This window comes from Pseudophryne corroboree, chromosome 8 (genome assembly GCF_028390025.1).
Source record: "Pseudophryne corroboree isolate aPseCor3 chromosome 8, aPseCor3.hap2, whole genome shotgun sequence".
NCBI lineage: Eukaryota > Metazoa > Chordata > Amphibia > Anura > Myobatrachidae > Pseudophryne > Pseudophryne corroboree.
The window spans coordinates 146,575,376-146,597,052 of record NC_086451.1 but is presented as its reverse complement, the minus strand read 5'-3'; the positions used below and the strand labels follow the sequence as shown (position 1 = coordinate 146,597,052).

Below are 21,677 nucleotides of genomic sequence, written 5' to 3'. Positions count from 1 at the left end.
CCGATCTGCCCAGCGAAAGGGAAATGCTATGTGAGGCTTCGAGAAATATAACAATAAGTCATTGGCATATGCCGAGACTTTGAGGTGGTAAGATCCAATGTTAATCTCTTGCCAGGTGTCATTTAGGTGGCAATGTCGAATAAGTGGGTCCAAGGCAAGGTTAAAAAGGAGCGGAGACAGGGGGCAGCCTTGTCTGGTGCCTCTGTGCAAATTAAAGATATTGGTGTTCATCCTATTCACCGTAAGGAATGCAGAGGGCGCTGCGTATAAAGTGCGAAAAAACTTGATAAAACTAGTGCCAAATTGTTGCCAGTGAAATATTCTCAGTAGGTGAGACCAAGACACATGGTCGAATGCCTTGTCAGCATCGCAGCTCACCAGTAAAGATGTACCGCATGACAATTGCCTTGATTTGGTCAGAGCAGCTATCAACAGACGTATATTATGCACTGATGTTCTCCCCTTCACAAAACCAGTTTGGGATGGGTGGAGCAGTCTAGATAAAATAGGTGGCAATCTATGTGCCATGAGGACAGACAAGAGTTTAAAATCTTGATTCAACAGGGAAATTGGACCATAGGATTGCACTAAAGTGGGATCCTTACCCGGTTTTGTTAAAATTATTGTAGTGGCTTGATTAAAGGTGGGGGAGGGGAGGAAGGGAGCGTTATTGCCAGATAATATAGAATTAAATAAGGCCAGCAGGTGTGGCGCGATATGTGGTAATAATAGTTTTGTAATATTTGGAACTCAATCCATCTGGTCCTGGAGATTTGCCATTGGCAAGCTGTTTAAGTGTTGTCGTTAATTCTATTTCGGTAATTGGTTCCGAAAGGGAATCCCTCTCCTCCTCCGTCAACACGGGAGAACCTGCCGATCGGAGGAAGACCGTGCCTCAAGTGGGATCATCTGAGGGGGCTGTACATTGTTCTTTGTAATATTCCAGTAACAAATTAGCAATGTCTACTGAGTCAGACAAGGGTTGGGTATCAGTGTGGAGAGTAAAAATGTGGGGTATAGGACGTTGGCCGCGAACTACATTCACCAAAAGTTTCCCGGCCTTATTGCCCCATCTAAAATGTTTGTCTCTGGTAGTCTAAAGCGTATTGAGCCCTTTCCGTACAAAGTGTCCTAAAGATTCTTCGTCTCAAGGTATATTCTACGATTATCATCCGTCGGCGACGACAAGAGGGTGGTGTAAGAATTGGAGTTCTAGACCCAGTCCCTAAAAGTGAGTGAGCATCTTGCGCTTATTTACGACATACGCTATGATTTGACCTCTCAGCACCGGCTTGGAAGCTGACCAAAACAGATTGATGTCGTCCAAATGTTGAATGTTATCATCCACATAATTTAGGAAATTAGTTTCCAAGTAGGCTTTAAAATCAGGAGCTGTAAACAAATAAGAGGGGAATCTCCAGTTAAAAGATGCCGTTTTGGGGGTAATTAGGGAGAGGGTGAACTATGTAGGTGCGTGATCAGAAATGGCTATGTTTTCTACCTTTGAATCCCTTACTCTAGATGATAATTCAGCAGAAATTAACCAATAATCTTTTCTGGTGGAAGTGTTATGTGGATGTGAATAAAAGGTGTATTCTCAGCTATCTGGATGTTGATATCGCCAAGGGTCAAATAGATGTAAAGATGACAATAAGGGTTGTAGAGCCACTGGGGCGGTGAGGCCTCTACGACTAGGAGTACCAGATCTATCTTAAATCGGATTTAGTGTTGAGTTAAAATCCCCTCCCAAAAGCAGTCTACCCTCAATCCAATCCTGTGGACGAACATATATGTCAGTGAAGAAGGCATTACACTCCGTGTTTGGAGCATATAGTGTTGCTATGGTGTATAACTCCCCTTCTAGACAAGCTTTAAAAATAGATATCTACCCTCACTATCTTCAAGAGTGTCCAAAATAGAGTATCTGAGAGATTTATGAAATATAATCACCCCCCCCCCTTTCTTTGAAGTGAAAGAGGCCGATTTGTATCCATTAATCCAATTATCCCTGAGTACAGTACATTAGTATCCCCTGTTTTCGAATGGGTCTCTTTCAACACTGCTACGTCTGGTTTTAGACACTTCAGATGTTGCAGTATCTTTCTACGAATTATCGTTGTGTTTAGGCCCTCCACATTCCATGTAAGTAACTTTAAACACGTATTGTGTTGGAAGAAGTAGCCATATAAAATCCCTCAGTTAACTAATACCTGTCCTATCGGACACGGTCAGCAGTAACCAAACTAGTTGTGTAGATTCCAGTGTCCCAGCGCGCAGGGGAACCCGAGTAGAAGCGGAAAAGAACAGTCTGTTCCACATAGATAAACGCGTAAACTTTGTCAAACAATAGAGTGCTGTATGTTCATTTTTCATTATTTGTTAAACCCAGAACATAGGTCTGTTCAACCCATCATTAACCTGAAACGATCTTTTGAATAAAAAAAAAAAAGAGGGGGAGGGGGTGAAGGAATGGGAGATAGAAAGGTGGAAGGGAAAGAAATGGAGAATAACATGCACTGGGTAATCCAGGGTGAACCCAGATTTAAAAAACAAACAAGCAAAACAACATTAGTAGTTAAAGCATCATCGTAGAACATCAGCAATGACACATTACCGCACATGAGAGAGGCAAGGAAGATGTAACACATGCGATATTTGCAAACGAGACGAGCACTGTAGAGAATCAGCAAAAGTCTTCGCAGCAGTCACTGAGTCGAATAGGTGAGACTACCCATTGTACTGCACACAAAGTTTCGCTGGGTAGAGTAAGGCAAAACGGATCCCTGTAGCAAACGGGATCTTGCAGACAGGTGAGAACTCTCTTCTCTTCATCGCTACATTATAAGAAAAGTCCTGGAAAAGCAGCAATTTATCGCCATTATAGGAGAGACCTTGCGCTTTGCGGTATGCCTCCATAACCCTGATTTATCCACATAATTGAGGAACTTAATTATGACTGGGCGGGGCCTACGACGGTCCGCCTGATGGTCAGGGCCAATAGGGTAAACCCATTTGATGATTAGTGGGTCTCCGTCGGTTAGGCAGCCTAGCTCTGACGGCAGCCAGGTAGAGACCAAGGGCAACAGCTCTTTGGGCTTGACTGATTCTGGCAGACCAATCATGCAAAGATTGTTATGACTATTGCGGTTCTCTAAATCTTCATGGCGGTGATGGAGGCTTCATGAGTATCTATGAAGGAGCGAGCGGTAGTGAGATCATCTTCGATATTCGAGACGCGTTGCTCAACTTCATCGAGATGTGTGCTATGTTCTTTCAGCTGTGTCATAGTGGAGTCAATGGCATTCTTTAAACCAGCAAGTTTCTTGTTCAGTAACGGAGAGAGTAAGTCAGAGATTTCTTATGCTCTAACCATGGAATCAGTCGCGTATCTGGAGGGGTCAGACACACCCTCCAGAACGTTGTCACCAGGCGGAGGGCTAGAGGGAGCCGAAGCTGAAGCCCTGGGACACTTCAGCTCCCTCTAGCCCTCCGCCCTTCGTTGTTGTAGAACCTCGTCCCCCTCTTGGGGATTTTGCCATGAACTTCTCCATGAGAATGGGGTGTTGACGGTATACAGAGCGAAATGTAAGGACAAAAATCAAAAATCAAAAGTCCTGCCCAGCAGGGAGCAGTGTACCACCAAGAGGAGTCGTGTGGTTGAAACCCAATTGTGAGAGGTGAAGCTGTTCACTGGAGAATGTCCCAGATCGACGTTTCATGTCGGAAATATGTGTAGGGACTCGGGGGATGGGACAACAGTTATGGAAACAGCAGCCGCGTAGCTCAAGGGCTTAACCGTAGAGTCAGGATGATGGTAGGAAAAGCGTTGCCCTTAATAGCAAATGGAATGAGCCCTTTCCCTCTCCAGGACAATCCTGTGATCCTAGGGGGTTGAAGAGAGTAAAGGAGGGGAGCAACCAGTGATGTTTTCCTGCCGGTGTGTAGTACTAGAGCAGGGAGGAGGCAGTAGTCAAAGGAGTTTAGGATATATCAAGATGATAATACAGCCAGCAGCGGCAAAGCATGTACGGTGTGCGTAAATGCCTAGATAATTATCATTACACAGTAGCCCAGTGGGGTTAAGGAAATGTGGGTACTGGGAATGACCCTCCGTGAGGGATACAGCAGATGGGTGTCAGTATTCATCTGAGGTAAGGGATAAAATGGGGCAGTAGGGAAGGAGGCTGTTGGGTTAAAAGAGTGTGCTTACAAGGTGGGGAAGCAGCAGAGCCTCAGCTGGGGGTTGCCTGTTTGATCAAAATGGTGACCACATGATCAGTTCAGGCAGCAGTGTGTCATGAGGAAGGGGGCCTTAGGAGTGTCAGGCAGTGTAGCAGAAGGCACCAATAGCCCTTATAATTGGGGCCACAGCGGAGGAGATCCAGTGGCTGACAGGAGTGCGGTCACATGGCAGCGGGATCCAGGATCCATGGCAGAGGTATCAGCATCTAAGGTGGAAGGGGATGAAGTAGACTCAAACTTACTGTAACCCCCTATATCTAGAATATATCTATGGTCTTTGTCGACGGACACTCGAAGAGACTCCCGTCAACAAACGATATACCTGATGGTTTGCATAATCATTAGTCACTGTATGTAATTTCTTTCTTTTGAAAGAGATTAACTCATCTTTAAAGGATTCAATAATTAATTGCAATTTGTCACACCAATTGTTCGTTTTGTGTGCTCTTAGGGACGGTAGGCTGGCTTTTTCAAGAATAGTGATCTCTACACGTATCTTGGCCAACTTCCTCTATCACGTGCAGGATCAGATTTAACAAACATTTATTTAGCACGCCACACCATTTACTACAAAACAGAGCACTGGTGCGACCAATGGTAGGTATGTTGGCTACCCTAAAACCTCGGGGAATGCGTTTAGTTCTGTGGTATTCAGATAAAAATTGGCAATGTAGAGTAAGTTGCATTTCTCAGTGTTTCAACCTGAGTAACTTATGATAAACATCAATAGGTTTTTCTGTGGATAGGTTACTAAATTCAAGATGATCAAAGTAGATCTTATCTGGATCGTCGTCAGTTAGGTACACCAAACCACTCTCTGCTGCTTGCAACAGTCCCTCATCAAACGCAATAGGGTTTATTTGAGACATCAGTCACACAAAAAAGGATTTTTCAAACAGGAGATACAACAATGGTGTCACCTGTTAGAAAAAAATTTAAATCCTAATGATCACACGGCATAAGTAATTAATGTATAGCAACAAAAGAGGATCGAGCGGCACAGAGATCAACAGCAAGAGGACATATAAACACACAGATGCCAACAAACAAATATATATGCACTAGGAGGAGTACCAAGGAGGACCAACGCACTCTCAAGAAGAACTCCTTATTCTCGTAAAAACATATCTCTCGCTAAAACAATCTGAATTTGCATCACAAAATCCTCATTGTAACCGGTTATATTTGAAACTTCCACAAACAGATTTTTGTTGGAGGATGGGTGACAGACCAAAAAACAATGTCCAAATATAGGGCTCTGTTCCAAATATAAATCCATATAGGGTCGCACTCATATCATTAACCATTAATACATCCACTGGGGTTGCTCAAAAGAACATTAAAGAACATTGGCCAATCCTGTCTTCAGATTCCATTCTGACGATGCAAAACAAAGAACCCCCTATGATGGCGTAGAGAAGGGGCAGGAATTTAAAACAACTTTTAATGCACCCTAGCAGATTGAAAAACACTGAGAATAGAACTTGGTTAATGACACACAAGCCTGGGTGCATCAAATGCACAGGGTGCACCAACTGTCGCTCTATGGTCCCAGGAACAAGCTTTCCTCATCCACAAAATGGAATGCCTATCCGGGTTCGCTATAAGCTACACTGCTGTATGGAATATGTCATCTACTTATTGACATGCCCCTGTGGGTTATCCTATGTGGGGATGACCACATGTGTTTTCCGGGAGAGAATGGCCAACCACAGGCTGACGATTCGACAAGCATTGGCCACTGGTGACAAACCAGTGGCTCACCATTTTTTTTACTTTATGGACACCAGTTCTCAGCATTACAGCGTTGCATTATCGACTGGGTACCACCCCTGACCCGAGGTGGGGACAGAGCACTGATCTTGAAGAAACTTGAGGCGAGGTCGATCTTCTGCCTATGGACCGTATCGCCCCATGGCTTAAATGAGTGTAATCGCCGTAATGTTTCTTTACACTAACTCTTGACAATAATGATATCACCTAGCAGAATATTTCTTAATTTTTTGCAGGTTATATTGTCGTATTGATTACCGCAATTTGATTTATGCTCTAATATACTGTACATGAATGTTTACATGCATGAAGGTGTTTATTTAGGGCATAACTGAGCAATAATGTATTTTTAGCCAATGCACGCTCTAATATTTATCTTAATTGTATTAATGTATTTTGTACTTTTTCTTGTAAGTTTGTGTTATATTTGTAGTATGTGTTTTTATATATTTTTGTATTTCATTAACTTTATATATCTGTATATTAAATCAGATATTGCTTCCTGGCGGGCTCCTGATATCCCACAGAGATCTCTGTGATCTTTTTGAGCAGGCTTTGATACACATAGATTTAGTTGTAGTTGATGCTTTAGTAGTTATTGATTGATTGGTGCCGCCAAGCAGCATGCAGCCTTTGATTACATGTACCTGGACCCAGGGGGGCGGAATTACTCTAAACCTTGCGCCGCTATCACTCAGTGACTGACTTGAGGTGCACCCTCAGATGTTCTGATGTAATGCGTGACGCGGCCGCACATGCATGCTGTCTGCAGGAAGCAGTGTGAGTTGCACTGTGTTCTGGTGGAAGGCACGCCGGACACAGCCACTTGTCCAACGGCTCTTGGCGCTGCTAATTGCGGTGAGTACTATACCAGTAGGGCTGCCGATATCTATCTCAGTGCCTTTAAGTTATATTATGCTAATGGCCGATTCCATACTATCATACCTTTTACTAATATGGTATGATCGTTGTAGTTCTCTGACGTCCTAGTGAATACTGGGAAATAGCAAATTACCATGGAGTATAGATCAGGTCCACTGGAGTCTGGCAGTTTAAGAAACTAATAGTGTGTGCTGGCTCCTCCCCTCTATGCCCCTCCTAACCGACTCAGTTTAGAAAATGTGCCCAAGTAGCCGGGTGAATTCGGTTGCTCTCCAGAGAGTTATCTTCAGAAATTTATTTGAGTTTATTATTTTCGGTCACACTGTTTGGCAACCAGTCTGCCTGCATCGTGGGACTTAAGGGGGAAACCAAACCAACTTCCGTAGAGTAGAGTTAATGGTTCGTCATCCCAGCTGACAGGACACTGAACTCCTGAGGTGATGTTCTCACACTCCCAGAGAATGAGCCCACACTGGCAGCAGGCCGCCACCCCTTAACAGATGCCGAAGAAAGACGGATGCTGTGAGATGAGTGTTATACCGGGGACCCGGTTAGCGGGTCCCCAGTGCATGATGGCGGCATCAGGGACAGTGTTCATCTGGTTCTGGGCAACAGTAAACAGGGGCTGTATACTCTTTTTTTACACACATTACAGCGGGACCAGAAGCCAAACTGCGCCATTTCCTGCTGTTGCACAGGCTGCACGCGGAGATTGCTCCTCCAGGACCCTCTGAATCACCATTGTAACTGGTACCAGGGGGTTATAGTGATGGGTGGAGCTCAGAATCAGTGGTTCTGCCGCTGTGTGGAAAAATGCACTCAAAGGTCACCCAGCGGGGCGCTGCTCAGTCTGTGGTGTAGTGTGCTAGTTCCAAAATTATCTGCGTCTCTCCTTTCAGGGTGGTCTGGTTTAGTGCGCGTATTTCACTAGTACTGCACTGTGTTTTCATACTAATCTGTGTGTTTCTACTCAAGCATGTCTGCAAATAAGTTTGTGTGTTCCTTATGCAAGGCTATGTTTACTTACACCTTCCTCACAGGGATCACTTATGTGTACCCAATGCTCAATTCCTTCACATGGTAGTGATGTGCAGGCACCAGAGTGGATGGAATCATTTAAAACTATGATTTCCAATATTAATTCAGAATTAGCTACGGCTAAGCAAGAAAGGCAAGCCCTGAAACAAATTATGGACACGTTTATGGTAACTGTTGCCGACCACAGACAGGCTCTTCAGCCTTCCCCTGTTGGTCTCTCACAAACGCACTCTCCCTCAAGTGTTACAATCTGACTCTGATTCTGAGCTACCAGAGTTAAGGTGGGTACACACTATTAGATATATCTGCAGATCAATTGATCTGCAGATATATCTATGTACGGATCGGGCAGTGTGCTGTGCATACACACAGCCCGATCCGTCGGGGGACTGACGTCATGAACTGCAATCACCGCCGGCCGCCGCAGCATGTGTACGGGCGGTCGGACGACCGCCCCGTACACACACAGCGACGGGCCAATATATCGTTAGATATATTGGCTGTCGGCTGTGCTGCGCGGCCGACGCGATACGTCTGTGAACGACGGAGTTCACAGACGTATCGCCCGTACACACTGGCCGACGGTCCCGCGATGTATCGGCCGTTCAAGAGAACGGCCGATACATCGACCAGTGTGTACGGGCCTTTAGATGTATGAGAAGCTGAAGTGGACGAGGATGATTCCCTGTCCCCAGGTGTTGAAGCCCTCATTTATACCTTCAAAGAGGTGCTTAATATCCCTAATAAGGAGGAAGAGCAGGCAGAGGAATTGTATTTTAATGTGAAGCCAAAGTCCTCTGCAACCTTACCGGTCTCTAAAGAATTAGATTCCCTGGCTAAGACAGCATGGATTAATCCTGACAAGAAATTTATTACCCCTAAACGTGTGTTAAATTCTATCCTATTCCCTACAGAGGATAGGAAAGTCTGGGAAACCCCGCCAACAGTGGATACCTCTGTGTCCAGGCTCAGCTGATCACAAAATTGAAACCACTCATAAATCAATTTATACTGCAGCCCGTGTAGCCCAACACCCTATCATAGTAGGCGGCTGGATTTCTAGAGCCATGGTAAAATGGTCTGATGAAATTTTGAAAGGGTTGCGCACACTACTTCAAGAAGAGATAGTTACAATAATGCAACACATCCAGGATGCTGCAAACTTTGAGTGAGGCCGTTAAGGAACTTAGTATCATTAATGGCCGTACCACTGCTATGGCAGTATCGGCTCATAGAGCCCTGTGTTTGTATCAATGGTCAGCAGATGCTGACTCCAAAAAAGGGGTTGAAAACCTTCTTTTTACAGATGATGCCTTGTTTGGAGAAGAACTGAACAAGTGGATATCTGCAGGTAAATCTACATTTCTGCAGCATGGTACACTTGGTTCCACAGGGAATAACATCGGGGGGAGGGGGGGGGGGGGGGTGTAGAGTAGGATCTTGGTCCGAGGCACCAACAGGCTAAAGCTTTGACTGTTCCTAAGATACTCAGCGCTGCCTCCTCTATAACCCTCCTCCGTACACAGAAGCTCAGTTTGTAAGTTGGTTCCTGCAGTGCAGGCAGCTAACAGGCAGGGCTGCTCCAACAGCCCTGAAAGAGTGAAGATTGATGACTTCAAGGACTGCAGCAGAGGCACTATATGTGCTGGATGTCATTCTGACATCTCCTGCTGCAGCTCCATCAGCTCCCTCAGCGGCGCTGTACACTCCCGTGTCCCTGGTTGCCGGGTACTTACAGCGGATACTCCGGATCTCTACATCAGGGATCCACACCAGCCGCAGCTCTTCGGGATCGCGTGGCCGCACTCAGGGAGGAGGTAAGAGGGTCCCCCAGGCGGGACCCGCTGGAAATCGTGATCCGGCGCCGCCGGTGGGAGGTGGGCCGCGGGCGCTGGTGTGGACACTGTGGTAGTAAAGGGACCCCACTAGACCACCAGGGCAGGGGCAGAGGTTGGTTTTACTAAAAAACGTTTATATATGGCCCACAGTACCCGGTGGTGAAGTCCAGCAAGGGGATAAGGCTCTGACCTGTAGCCCCTCCCCCAGCCCTAGAGCGCCATTTAGAGTAAATGTTCCCACCCTGGAGCTGCATCTTTCTCTCTTTCTCACTCCCTGTCAACGTTTGGGCACCATTACTGCATGCTGAGCTGATCCTGGGACTGTTTGGGCAAAGCCTCCTCTGTAAAGCCACCTGCAAGTCAGCGCTGTGCATTTTACAGGACACTTAAGTATTCTACATGACTGTTGACAGTGTTAGTTAGTGCATTACTTCAGGATTATGTAGTACAAGTACCTTGTGATATACATCCAGTCTTTACCATGCGTTGATATATCTATTGATCTGTAGAGCTTTACTTAGTATTACTTAGTATTGCTAGTCCGGTGCAGTTTTATTGCTTGTCATAATTTCTGCATTGTACATGTGACTGTGTGTGTGCATATAGCTGCTGTGTGATTTCTATTCTGTGTATCTCACTTAGATTGCTATCCCTATATTCTGTACCCTGAGGGGGGCTAAGTGCATCAGGGCTATTTGATATATAGGTATTTCACAGGATATACTTATTGTGTATTTTTCTCTGTAATTTTCAGTCACTATATACCTCTTGAATCCTCTGTTTGTGCTATCACAGGGGGTTCTTGATTAGGTATTATACTGCTGATATTGTACTGTGTTGCCTGTGGTTCACGATTTAATATTATGTCCGCTTCAAGGGGCGACGGTTCTGCGGCTGTTCCCACACTGCGTGGTGGTGACGCTGCAGACACATTGGAGGAAAACATAGCAGCGGAGGGTTTAGGTTCTGGGGGCTCCCTGCCCCCCAGCAGGGCCGTAGTAACAGGGGTCCATAATGACTCACCTTGGGCTACTTTTTCCTCTCTACTAAATACGCTGGTAACTAGACTTATGCCCCCCCCCCCCCCCCCATTGGACCTCAGGTGCCGGTACAGCCACATATTGTCCCTGCGATTAATCCGCCATGGGCAGATTTCCTGTCCACTCAGTTACAGCAATTGAATCACTCACTGAACAGACAAAATCCTAACCCTCGCCCGCCTAAAAGACCAAAGGGTCCTCTAAGCGGGCCATTACTTCCGCACAATCCACCCATGTTCCAGACACTTATATATACAGTATATACAGACCCCTCAGACACTGACCCAGATGCTTCTGATGGGGAATCTGTTTCGCAGGTGGATGTTCCTGACTTATTGGAGGCTTTCAGGCTGATTCCTCAAATTGATGATGACCCAGAACCTGTTGTTTCCTCTAAGATACCAGAAAGGTTTAAACGTCATAAGGCTGTTATACAAGTTTTGCCTCATTCTGACCATTTAGTTGACATGTCAGGAATCCTGAGAATATCCAGGAAAGAAATTCACACCTCCCAAGAAGATGCTGGCTCGCTATCCCCTCGCTGCGGAGCTAAGTAAGAATTGGGAAACACCACCGCCGGTGGTTTCACAAGTGGAGCAGCTGGTGGTGTTCTCTGCTCTGCCTGTAACTACTGTCACCTCTCTGAAAGAACCGACGGGTAAGCGTGTGGAGGATTGCTTAAAAGCTATTTACACCCTCGCAGGAGCTGTGCATCGACCCACTATTGCAGCTACTTGGGCTGCAGAAGCTATTGAAGCATGGGCTCAGGAGGTGGAAGCAGAGCTGCTGTTCAACTTTTCTGATAATGCTAGACAATGTCTTTCGTATATTGTCACAGCATCTCATTACATTATGGAGGTGGCTTCTGATACCATTTTGGCTCGCTGGATTCTATGGTTACGGTCCTGGTCTGTGGATCTGGACTCTAAGAAAACCCTGGAGGTGCTCCCTTTAAGGGAGACATTCTGTTTGGTGAGGATCTCAATAAGATTGTGGCTGACTTAGCTTCTGCTAAGACGGCGTGTCTACCTAGTGCTGCTCCTTCAGTTCTGAAGGTTAAGAGTACTTCCTTTCGTTCCTTTTGTCCTCCAGGTAAAGCAAAGGGTCAGGCGTACCCAAAACAGGCTCGCACTTCCAAAACCGCTAAACCCAAACCTAAAAGTGCCTGGGCTGCCCGTCAGCCTGCTTCCAAATCAGACAAGCTTACTGCATGACTGGGTGGGCCTCAACCTGGGTGGATCCCCGGGTGGGAGGCCGACTTCTAAGGTTTACCCAGGAATAGTTGAAGACCACTTCAGGCGTCTGGGTATGGGAAGTCGTCACTCACGGATACGCCATATCCTTTAAGAATCATCCCACTCATCTATTTTTTCTGACAGACATACCTTCGGATCAGGTAAAGGCAAAAAATCTTCAAAAACTCTTCATTTGGTGGTACAATCCCTCCTGGACACAGGAGTAGTAGTACCGGTGCCTCTGGCTCAGAGGGGCAAGGGGTACTATTCACCGCTGTTCCTAGTCCCGAAACCGAATGGTTCCTCCCGGCCCATTTTCAACCTCAAGCCCTTGAACAAATTGGTGAGTCTCCAAGTTTCGGATGGAAACTCATCGCTCTGTGGTTCTAGCTTTGAAGCCTAGGGACTATATGGTCTCTCTGGACATACAGGATGCTTATCTCCATATTCCTATTGCCATGTCGCATCAGCAGTACCTGCGGTTTGCTATTGGAAACCTCCATTATCAATTTCGGGCTTTACCTTTTGGTTAGACCACGGCTCCGCGAGTCTTCACGAAGGTCATGGCGGTAATGACGGCTTTACTCTGCCATCAGGGTGTCAGGATCCTACCGTATCTGGACGACTTGCTGATCCTGGCAAATTCCCCAGAAATTCTCCTCCGTCATATGGATCTGACGGTCCAGTTTCCGCAAGGGACCAAGGAGGATTTCTTCCAGTTGATGAGCCACCCGTGGCTCATCAACTGGAAGAAATCCTCCTTGGTCCTTGCTCAGAGCATGGTGCACCTGGTGGCATTGTTGGACACTCACAACCAGCAGTTGTTCTTGTCTCAGGAGAAGCTCCTGAACCTTCAGGACAGATTTCGATGCTTCCTCTCTTGTCCGCGTGTGTCGATTCACTCGGCGATGCAAATACTAGGCCTCATGGTGTCGTCTTTCGACATGGTAGAGTACGCTCCATTTCATTCCCTTCCTCTGCAGAAGCTGATTCTTGCCAAGTGGGACGGCCTGCCTCACCGGATCAGGTCTTACAGGATCTCATTGTCTCCGGAGGTTCGTCTGTCGCTGACCTGGTGGCTCCAGGACCAATGATTGAGCAGGGGACGTCCCTTCTGGATCTCCAAATGGGTCCTTCTGACGACGGATGCCAGTGTGAGGGGTTGGGGCGCGTTGTTGGAGCAACACTTCCTTCAGGGTCAGTGGACCAAGGAGGAGTCTCTCCTCCCGATAAACATTCTGGAATTGCGGGCAGTGTTCAATGCTCTGAACCTGGCCCAGCATCTGATACAGAACAGGCCTGTTCAAGTACAGTTGGACAATGCCAATATGGTGGCGTACATAAATCATCAAGGCAGCACTCGAAGCTGCATGGCAATGAGGGAAGTGTCAAAGATTATCTACCAGCCATATTGGCAGTGTTCATTCCGGAGGTCCTCAACTGAGAAGCGGACTTCCTCACTTGCCAGGATGTACACGCTGGAGAGTGGAGCCTCTATCCAGAAGTATTTCAACTCCTAGTGGACAAGTGGGGCCTACCAGACGTAGACACAATCACAAGATTCCGGTCTTCGGAGCAAGGACAAGGGATCCTCAAGCAGCGTTCGTGGACGCACTGGCAATTCCATGGAACGTTCGGCTGCCGTACAGGTTCCCTCCGGTGTCACTTCTGCCCAGGGTGATGAGGAAGTTCAAGCAAGAAGGAGGAATCCTACTTCTGATCGCTCCAGCATGGCCCAAACGGCATTGGTTCTCAGACCTACAGGGTCTCTCGATAGAGCGTCCTCTTCTACTTCCACAACGCCCAGACCTCCTCGTTCAGGGCTCTTGTGTATACCAGGATTTGGCCTTACTGGCTTTGACAGCATGGCTGTTGAAGCTTCCGTTCTGAGGGCCAAAGGATTTTCTGAGGCGGTCATTCAAACCATGTAAACCAGCTTCTGCTCGGATTTATCATAGGGTCTGGAATTTTTACTTTGCTTGGTGCGCAGCTAACAGTTATGACGCTTACAAGTTTAGTACGGCCAAACTTTTGGCCTTCCTACAACGGGGCATAGACTTGGGCCTTCGTCTGGCCTCCATCAAGGTTCATATTTCTGTCTTGTCGTTGTGGTTTCAGAGAAAATTTGCGACTCTGCCTGATGGTCATACATTCACTCAGGGTGTATTGCGGATTCAACCTCCCTATGTCCCACCTGTGGCTCCTTGGGATTTGTCGGTGGTTCTGGAGGCCTTGCAAGAGTCTCCGTTTGAACCTCTTGAGTCTGTGGACCTTAAGTGGCTTACTCTTAATGTTTTGTTTCTGCTGGCTATTGCCTCTGCTACAGGGTTTCAGACTTGGGTGTCTTGGGTGCCTTATAGGACACGTCCTGGTTATTCCACCTTAACCAAGAGATTGTAGTTCCGGCCTTTATCTCTCCTGAATTGTCATCCAAAGAGCGGTCTTTGGACGTGGTACAGGCTCTCCATATCTAAGTGAAGAGGACAGCGTCCATTCGGAAGTCTGATTCTCTCTTTGTCCTTTTTGGTTTTCACAAACATGGCTGGCCTGCGAATAAGCAGACCCTGGCCAGATGGATTAAAATGGTGATTGCACATGCTTACGTACAGGCTGCCATCGTTCAGGCTACGTACAGGCTACCGTCAAAGCCCATTCTTCGCAGTCTGTTGGAACTTCTTGGGCCACCATGGTGCAACCCTTGAACAATTGTGCAAGGCGGCTACGTGGTCCTCAGTGAACGCGCTCATAAGGTTCTATGCCTTCGATACTTCCGCCTCCCAGGATGCTTCCTTTGGACGCCGGGTTCTTGTGCCAGCTACAGTGCGTCCCCTCCCATGAGGAACTGCTTTTGGACATCCCAGATCTTATTCCCTGTGGAACCCAGTGTACCCTGCAGCAGAAATGGAGATTTATGGTCTTAAATCTCTTTCTGCGAGGTACACTTGGTTCCACAGGGCGCCCACCCTTACGCACTTAGCTTCTTTGGGTTTGTATGGCATTAGCCGCTGATACCTTCTCCTGTTGTGAGAATGTGGTGTACATGGCTACTAACGGTTGTCGTCTCTTTTGCCTGCTATTGCATTGGACTGGTTAACGAAACTGAGCTCCTGTGCACGGAGGCGGGGTTATAGAGGAGACGGCGCTGAACATCTTGGGAACAGTCAAAGCTTTGAGCCTGTTGGTACCTCGGATCTAGATCCTACTCTACATTCCCCCGATGTTATTCCCTGTGGATCCCAGTTTACTTTGCGGAAAGACATTTAACTAACGGTAAGTTATTACCATAAATCTCTTTATCTGCCATCTGCTCTGCCACCTGCCAGGGGTCCCTATCCTGGACCCTCCCTGCAGTCCTTTCGGGTGGCAAGATTCAGAGGCAAAGCCAGAGGTGTGTCCAATGGTGCTAGAGGATCTTGCGGTAAGTCCCAGAAACCAGTTGCTGCTGGACTTGCAGACCAGGCCTCAGGATCCTCTTCCATGAAGCCCTCTGCATGACGGTTGGCCCCAGCAGCAAGGCGACTTTCAGGTAGGTGCTCGCCTTCAACACTTAGCCCACATATGGGCAGAGTCCTGCCGGGATCCTTGTGTGAGGCTCCTCATATCCCAGGGATACCGGCTGGAATTCCAGGAACTCCCTCTCAAATTCTTCAGGTCAGGCTTACCAGCTTCACAGGAAGCAAGGGTTTACTTACAGCAGGCAGTGCAAAAACTGCTTTCTACAGGATTTACTGTTCCCATGCCTCCTCAACATCACACAAATGGTTTTACTCGGGTCTCTTTGTGGTTCCGAAGTCGGGCGGCTCGGTACGGCAAATCTTGAATCTCAGATCCCTGAACCCGTATCTTCAAGATGGAATCCCTAAAAGCAGTGATAGAGAATCTAGAGGAGGGGGAGTTACTGTTGTCCATGGATATAATGGACGCATACCTACATATCCCAATTTGGCCCCCTCATCAAGCGTTCCTGAGGTTCACGATTCTGGACCAACATTTCCAGTTTCTGGCCTTACCCTTCGGGCTCTCCACACCCACAAGGGTGTTCACAAAAGTTATGGCAGAAATGATGCTACAACTTCCCATGAGGGGTGTCCAAAAAATTCCGTACCTGGACGATCTCCTGATAAAGGCGGTGTCCATGGAACAGCTTCTGCAGAGCATCGACTTAACTACTTGTTTGCTTACGGATCACGGATGGATACTTAATTTCCAGACTTCTCACTTGGAACCGTCTCAGAGAATTCAGTTGGGGATGATCCTGGATATGGTGTCTCAGAAAGTTTACCTTCCTAGTAACAAGCCTTGACTATTCAGTCTTTGGTCCGGATGGTGCTGAAACCTTGTGTGGTCTCGACTCACCTTTGTATCTGCTTGCTGGGCAAGATGGTGGCCTCCTACGAGGCGATACAGTACGGCAGGTTCCATGCGTGACCGTTTCAACTGTATTTGTTGGACAAATGGTCGGGATCTCACCTGCACATGCATCAGCATATAACCCTATCACCAAAGCACGGATTTCCCGGATCCAAGTTTCCCCTGTGATGGAGGGTTGGAGTTTCAACACCCTATCCTGGATGCTGTTGACAACGGATGCCAGCCTCCGGGGGTTGGGGGGCTGTGACTCAGGGGGCGCAGTTCCAGGGGGCGTAGTCCTTTCAGGAATCTGCTCTTCCAATCAACATCCTGGAACTCAGGGTTATTTACAACGCTGTAATACTGGCCTCATCCCTCCTTCGGAATCAGTCCATCCAGTTGCAGTCAGACAATGCCACGGCGGTGGCGTACATCAACCGGCAAGGATGAACCAGAAGCAGGGCCGCAATGCGAGAGGTGTCAAGAATACTTCTCTGGGTGGAAGCCAACGCAAAGGCCATCTCGGCCGTTTACATTCCAGGAGTGGACAACTGGGAAGCGGACTTCCGAAGCTGGTACAACCTCCATCCAGGTGAATGGGGCCTTGATCCTCAGGTGTTTCAACAACTAGTTCACAGATGGGGTTATCTACAGATAGACCTGATGGCTTCTCATCTCAACTAGAAGCTCCGTCGTTACTGCTCCAGAACGAGGGACCCACAGACAGTTGCAGTAGATGCCCTGACGACGCCATGGACTTATAACTTCGTTTACCTGTTTCCTCTGATTCCTCTAATTCCAAGAGTTCCGAAAAGACTCAAAAAGAAAAGTGTTCAGTCAGTTCTCATTGCCACAGATTGGCCTTGGCGGGCCTGGTATGCGGACCTCCTGACCCTGTCATTGGAGGATCCTTGGCCTCTGCTGCTTCTCAAGAACCTTCTTCAACAAGGACTCTTCGTCTATCCAGACTTACAGTGGCTATGTTTGATGGCCTGGAGGTTGAGAGGAAAGTTTTAACCAGGAAGGGTCTTCCATCCAAGGTGGTTTCCGCTATGGTTCAGGCCCGTTAGGTGGTTACCTCCAAACATTACCAATGTATTTAGAAGAAGTATGTTTCTTGGTGTGAGGTTCGAAAATGTTCTCCTGTGGAATTCCGTTTGAGCCGGTTTCTACTGTTCCTGCAAGCAGGAGTGGATAAGGGCCTACGGTTAGGCTTCATCAAGGTTCAGATCTCGCCTCTCTCTATATTCTTTCAAAAACAACTGGCGGTACTTCCTGAAGTAAAGACCTTTCTTAAAGGGGTATTGCACATTCAGCCACCCTTTGTTCCTTCTACTGCTCCGTGGGACCTCAATGTGGTGTTGACCTTTCTCCAGTCAGATTGGTTTAAACCCTTGCAGAGGGTCGACTTAAAATACCTGATGTGGAAGACTGTTATTTTACTTGGCCATGGCTTCGGCTCGGGGCGTGTCAGAATTGGTGGCCTTGTCCTGTAGGAGCCCTTACTTGGTGTTTCACGAGGATAGGGCAGAGCTCAGAACTCGCCCACAGTTTTTGCAGACAGTGGTATCGGCCTTTCATGTAAATCAGCCGATTGTGGTACCAGTCTTATCCGACGCTTTAGTGGCTCCAAAGTCCCTGGATGATGATAGGGCTTTGAGAATTTACATCTAAAGTACGGCTCGTCACAAGAAGTCTGACTCGCTTTTCGTCCTTTTTGATGCTAAGAACTTTGGTCGTCCTGCCTCCAAGCAGTCCATTGCTCAGTGGCTCAAATTGACTATCCAACAAGCCTATATTTTGGTGTCTCTGCCACTGCCAAGTTTTGTCCATGCCCACTCCACAAGGTCAGTGGGTTCTTCCTGGGCAGCTGCCCGGGGCGTCTTGGCATTACAGTTGTGCCGTGCAGCAACTTGGTCTGGTGTGAACACCTTTGTTAAATTCTACAGGTTTGACACCTTGGCCAAAGATGACCTTTAGTTTGGCCAGGCGGTTTTGCAGGGGTCTCTGCACTCTCCCACCCGTTCTGGGAGCTTTGGGTAATATGCTATTCCCCAGTATCCACTAGGAAGTCCGAGAAAATAGAAATGTAATACCTACCGGTAATTCCTTTACTCGTAGTTCGTATTGGATACTGGGCGCCCGCCTCAGTGCTTCGTTTTCCTGCTCACCTGGTTGTAAGTGTTATGGTTGGGGTTGCTGTTGCTTTCCCTTTTCCATGTTTGTTTAGCGTTGCTATCCTTCTGTAGTTAACGCTGCTTTCCTCTGTTCTGGTTAGCTCTGCTATCTTATTATATTGTGTGTTGGTTCGTTACCTCACCGCTTTAAGTGTTATATCCTTCTCTCAAAGTTTGTCTGTCTCCGCACAGTTTTCTTGACTGAGTCTGCTAGGAGGGGCATAGATGGGAGGAGCGAGCACACACTATTAGTTTTTTAAAGAGCCAGCCTCCAGTGGACCCGATCTATACCTCATGGTAATATGCTATTCCCCAGTATCCACTACGGACTACGAGAAAAGAAATTAACGGTAGGTATTAATTTCCTATTTTCTATTGGTTACGTTTTTTGGTGCCATTTTTGAGATCACTGAGGGTATTTTAAGAGGTATGTCAGGCATTATCCATTTGCTGCTGGTGAATATGGACAGCTGATATAGTCTGTATAAGCTATAAAATTGTGCATCCTGATGATGATCCTGATTGGATCGAAATGTCGATTGGATTGATAAGCTGTATTACCGTGCTGACAAATATGAATTAAAATTGCTGATTTTGTAAGTGCAAATTTCTGGTGAGTGCCCCTCTATTTGCCTCTCCACTGTATGTGGATGTCCGGATGCATTGTTGGACTTGGGAGCCGACCCAGTGGATGCAAGTGCGACCCTATATGGATATAGATATATATATATATATATATATATATATATATATTGATAATGTTGATATTATCTTAAACCATAAAGCTATACCTTTAAACACACCTTTACCATGGAGCTGCTGCGGTCGCTAGCTCACGCTCACGTACCGTATACGCACTCAGCGTACAAACGCCGCACTGTGGGTACAAAGCACACACAGCGTGCTCACACACAATTAATACACCTTAAAACCTTATACAGTTATACAATGCAATGATATGCTTATACTTTAAACCCTTAACAGCAAAGTACTGCAATGATGTAATACCTTTCAACCTTAAGTAGCACTGGCGATACAAAGTACCTGCAGTGCGTACACCTTAACAATGCTTATACACCTTAAACAGGTTAATCTACTTTAAAAGCCCATGCAGGAAAGTGAAAACACAACACTGGTTTGTAGTTGAAACCACAGGGTTCTAAGGCCTCAGTGGATTAATTCCAAAAGGTAAACTATACAATTTATACACTACAGGCTAACAAGTATATCTAAACAGAATAATGGCTACAGAGAATGTACGTACGTGAGAATATTCGCAAGCGCAAACCCGGATCCGGTCCTCCGCTCATCAGGTAGAGAGCGTTCAGAGTCTTCTGACCGGCCAGGCAACAATGGTCCTTTTATACACAACATGCATACACAATACAATGGTCACTGTAATCTCATTGTTCATTGGACACAGGGATGTGTCTTTACATTACAGCAGAGGTCATAGGTGGATTTGAAATGGTAGGCGATGTCTTTCCCCAACTGCTCTTGTGGGTGGTATCCTCTGGATTCCCGCCGCATATGTAATTTACAGTAAATACAGTTAATGTTCATAATCTACTTTTGTACATAACTATACGCAGGAACAAGCGATCTTTCTCTAACTAACACCGGAATGTTACCCTCAAAATACCCTACAGCTGGATACTAGACATCACCTTCCAACCTTTATCTGACCCTTCCTATCATGCAAAGGCGAATCTCTCTGTCCAGGAACTGTTTAAACTATCAATACTCGCTGACATGGTCTAGGGGAACTATATCTAAAATATACGCTATTTGGGTTAAATATGCAATGTTCTAATAACACGCTACACGCTCACAAACTCCGCCGTAAATACCCATATCATGCGCATGATCGCCGGAGCGATCCTACGCAAATTGCGGATATGTGCACGCACGGCGGACTGAGTGCACGAGCAGCGGGCATGTGCATGGGGTTAGTACAAGGCATATGCATTATGATATTTTTCGACTTTGACAATATATATATATATATATATAATATAACCCAATGTACCTCGCGGAAAGAGAAAAAAAATGTAAGTATCATAACTCTCTCTCTCTCTCTCGATATATCTAGATAGATAGATATAATATTTTATAATTTTATATATTTCAACAGGTATTGTCCCCAACGAAGGTCAGTTTCCTAATGCTCATGGTTATCGCACTGAGCTCTTGTGCACTGGTCCTATGTGTAGATATGCAGTAGATCTGCCTGTTGTCCTAAAAGTCATGGCTGGAAAGAATGTGGAGAAGTAAGTGAGCGCGACACATCTTATATCTGTTGTGGTTTCTGTGAGGGTGAGGGTGAGGGTTTTGATGGAAAATGTATGAAAACTGGGGCACATATCCAAATGTCTGTAACGCTTGGTGCATAGATAGTAGTGAGGAAAGGTGTTTCAACCTATAAATGCTAAATTTATAGTTACAGTAAATACAGTAAAATGAACTTGTATGCACATAATCTTAATAAATAGCAGGATTTTGTTAGTAATGAGGCCAATTTATTTCAAAACATTAACTAGTTAAATGGAATATCTTGTTTGTCAGTTTTCACATTGATAACAAATTTTCTCTTACGTCCTAGAGCAGAGGTTCTCAAACTCTGTCCTCGGGGGCACACACACTGCATGTTTTGCAGGTCTCCTCACAGAATCGCAAGTGAAATAATTAGCTCCACCTGTGGACCTTTTAAAATGTGTCAGTGAGTAATTAATACACCTGTGCACCTGCTGGGTTACCTGCAAAACATGCACTGTGTGGGCCCCCGAGGACCGAGTTTGAGAACCTCTGTCCTAGAGGATGCTGGGGACTCCGTAAGGACCATGGGGAATAGACGGGCTCCACAGGAGACATGGGCACTAAAAAAGAACTTTAGGTATGGGTGTGCACTAGCTCCTCCCTCTATGCCCCTCCTTCAGACCTCAGTTTAATACTGTGCCCAGAGGAGACTGGGTGCACTACAGGGAGCTCTCCTGAGCTTCCTGAAAAAAGTATTTTGCTAGGTTTTTTATTTTCAGGGAGACCTGCTGGCAACAGGCTCCCTGCATCGTGGGACTGAGGACAGAGAAGCAGACCTACTTAAAT

General features: G+C 46.5%; 1 protein-coding gene across 1 annotated transcript in view; it reads left to right on the top strand.

Moving 5' to 3' along the window:
- The window catches only part of FAAH2 (fatty acid amide hydrolase 2), a 376,430-nt gene that overhangs the window by 196,298 nt on the left and 158,455 nt on the right, over positions 1-21,677 (top strand). The window contains exon 5 of the mRNA XM_063936990.1: positions 20,710-20,845. Within this exon, the coding sequence (XP_063793060.1) occupies positions 20,710-20,845 (136 nt within the window). The remainder of the gene's footprint in view (positions 1-20,709; positions 20,846-21,677) is intronic.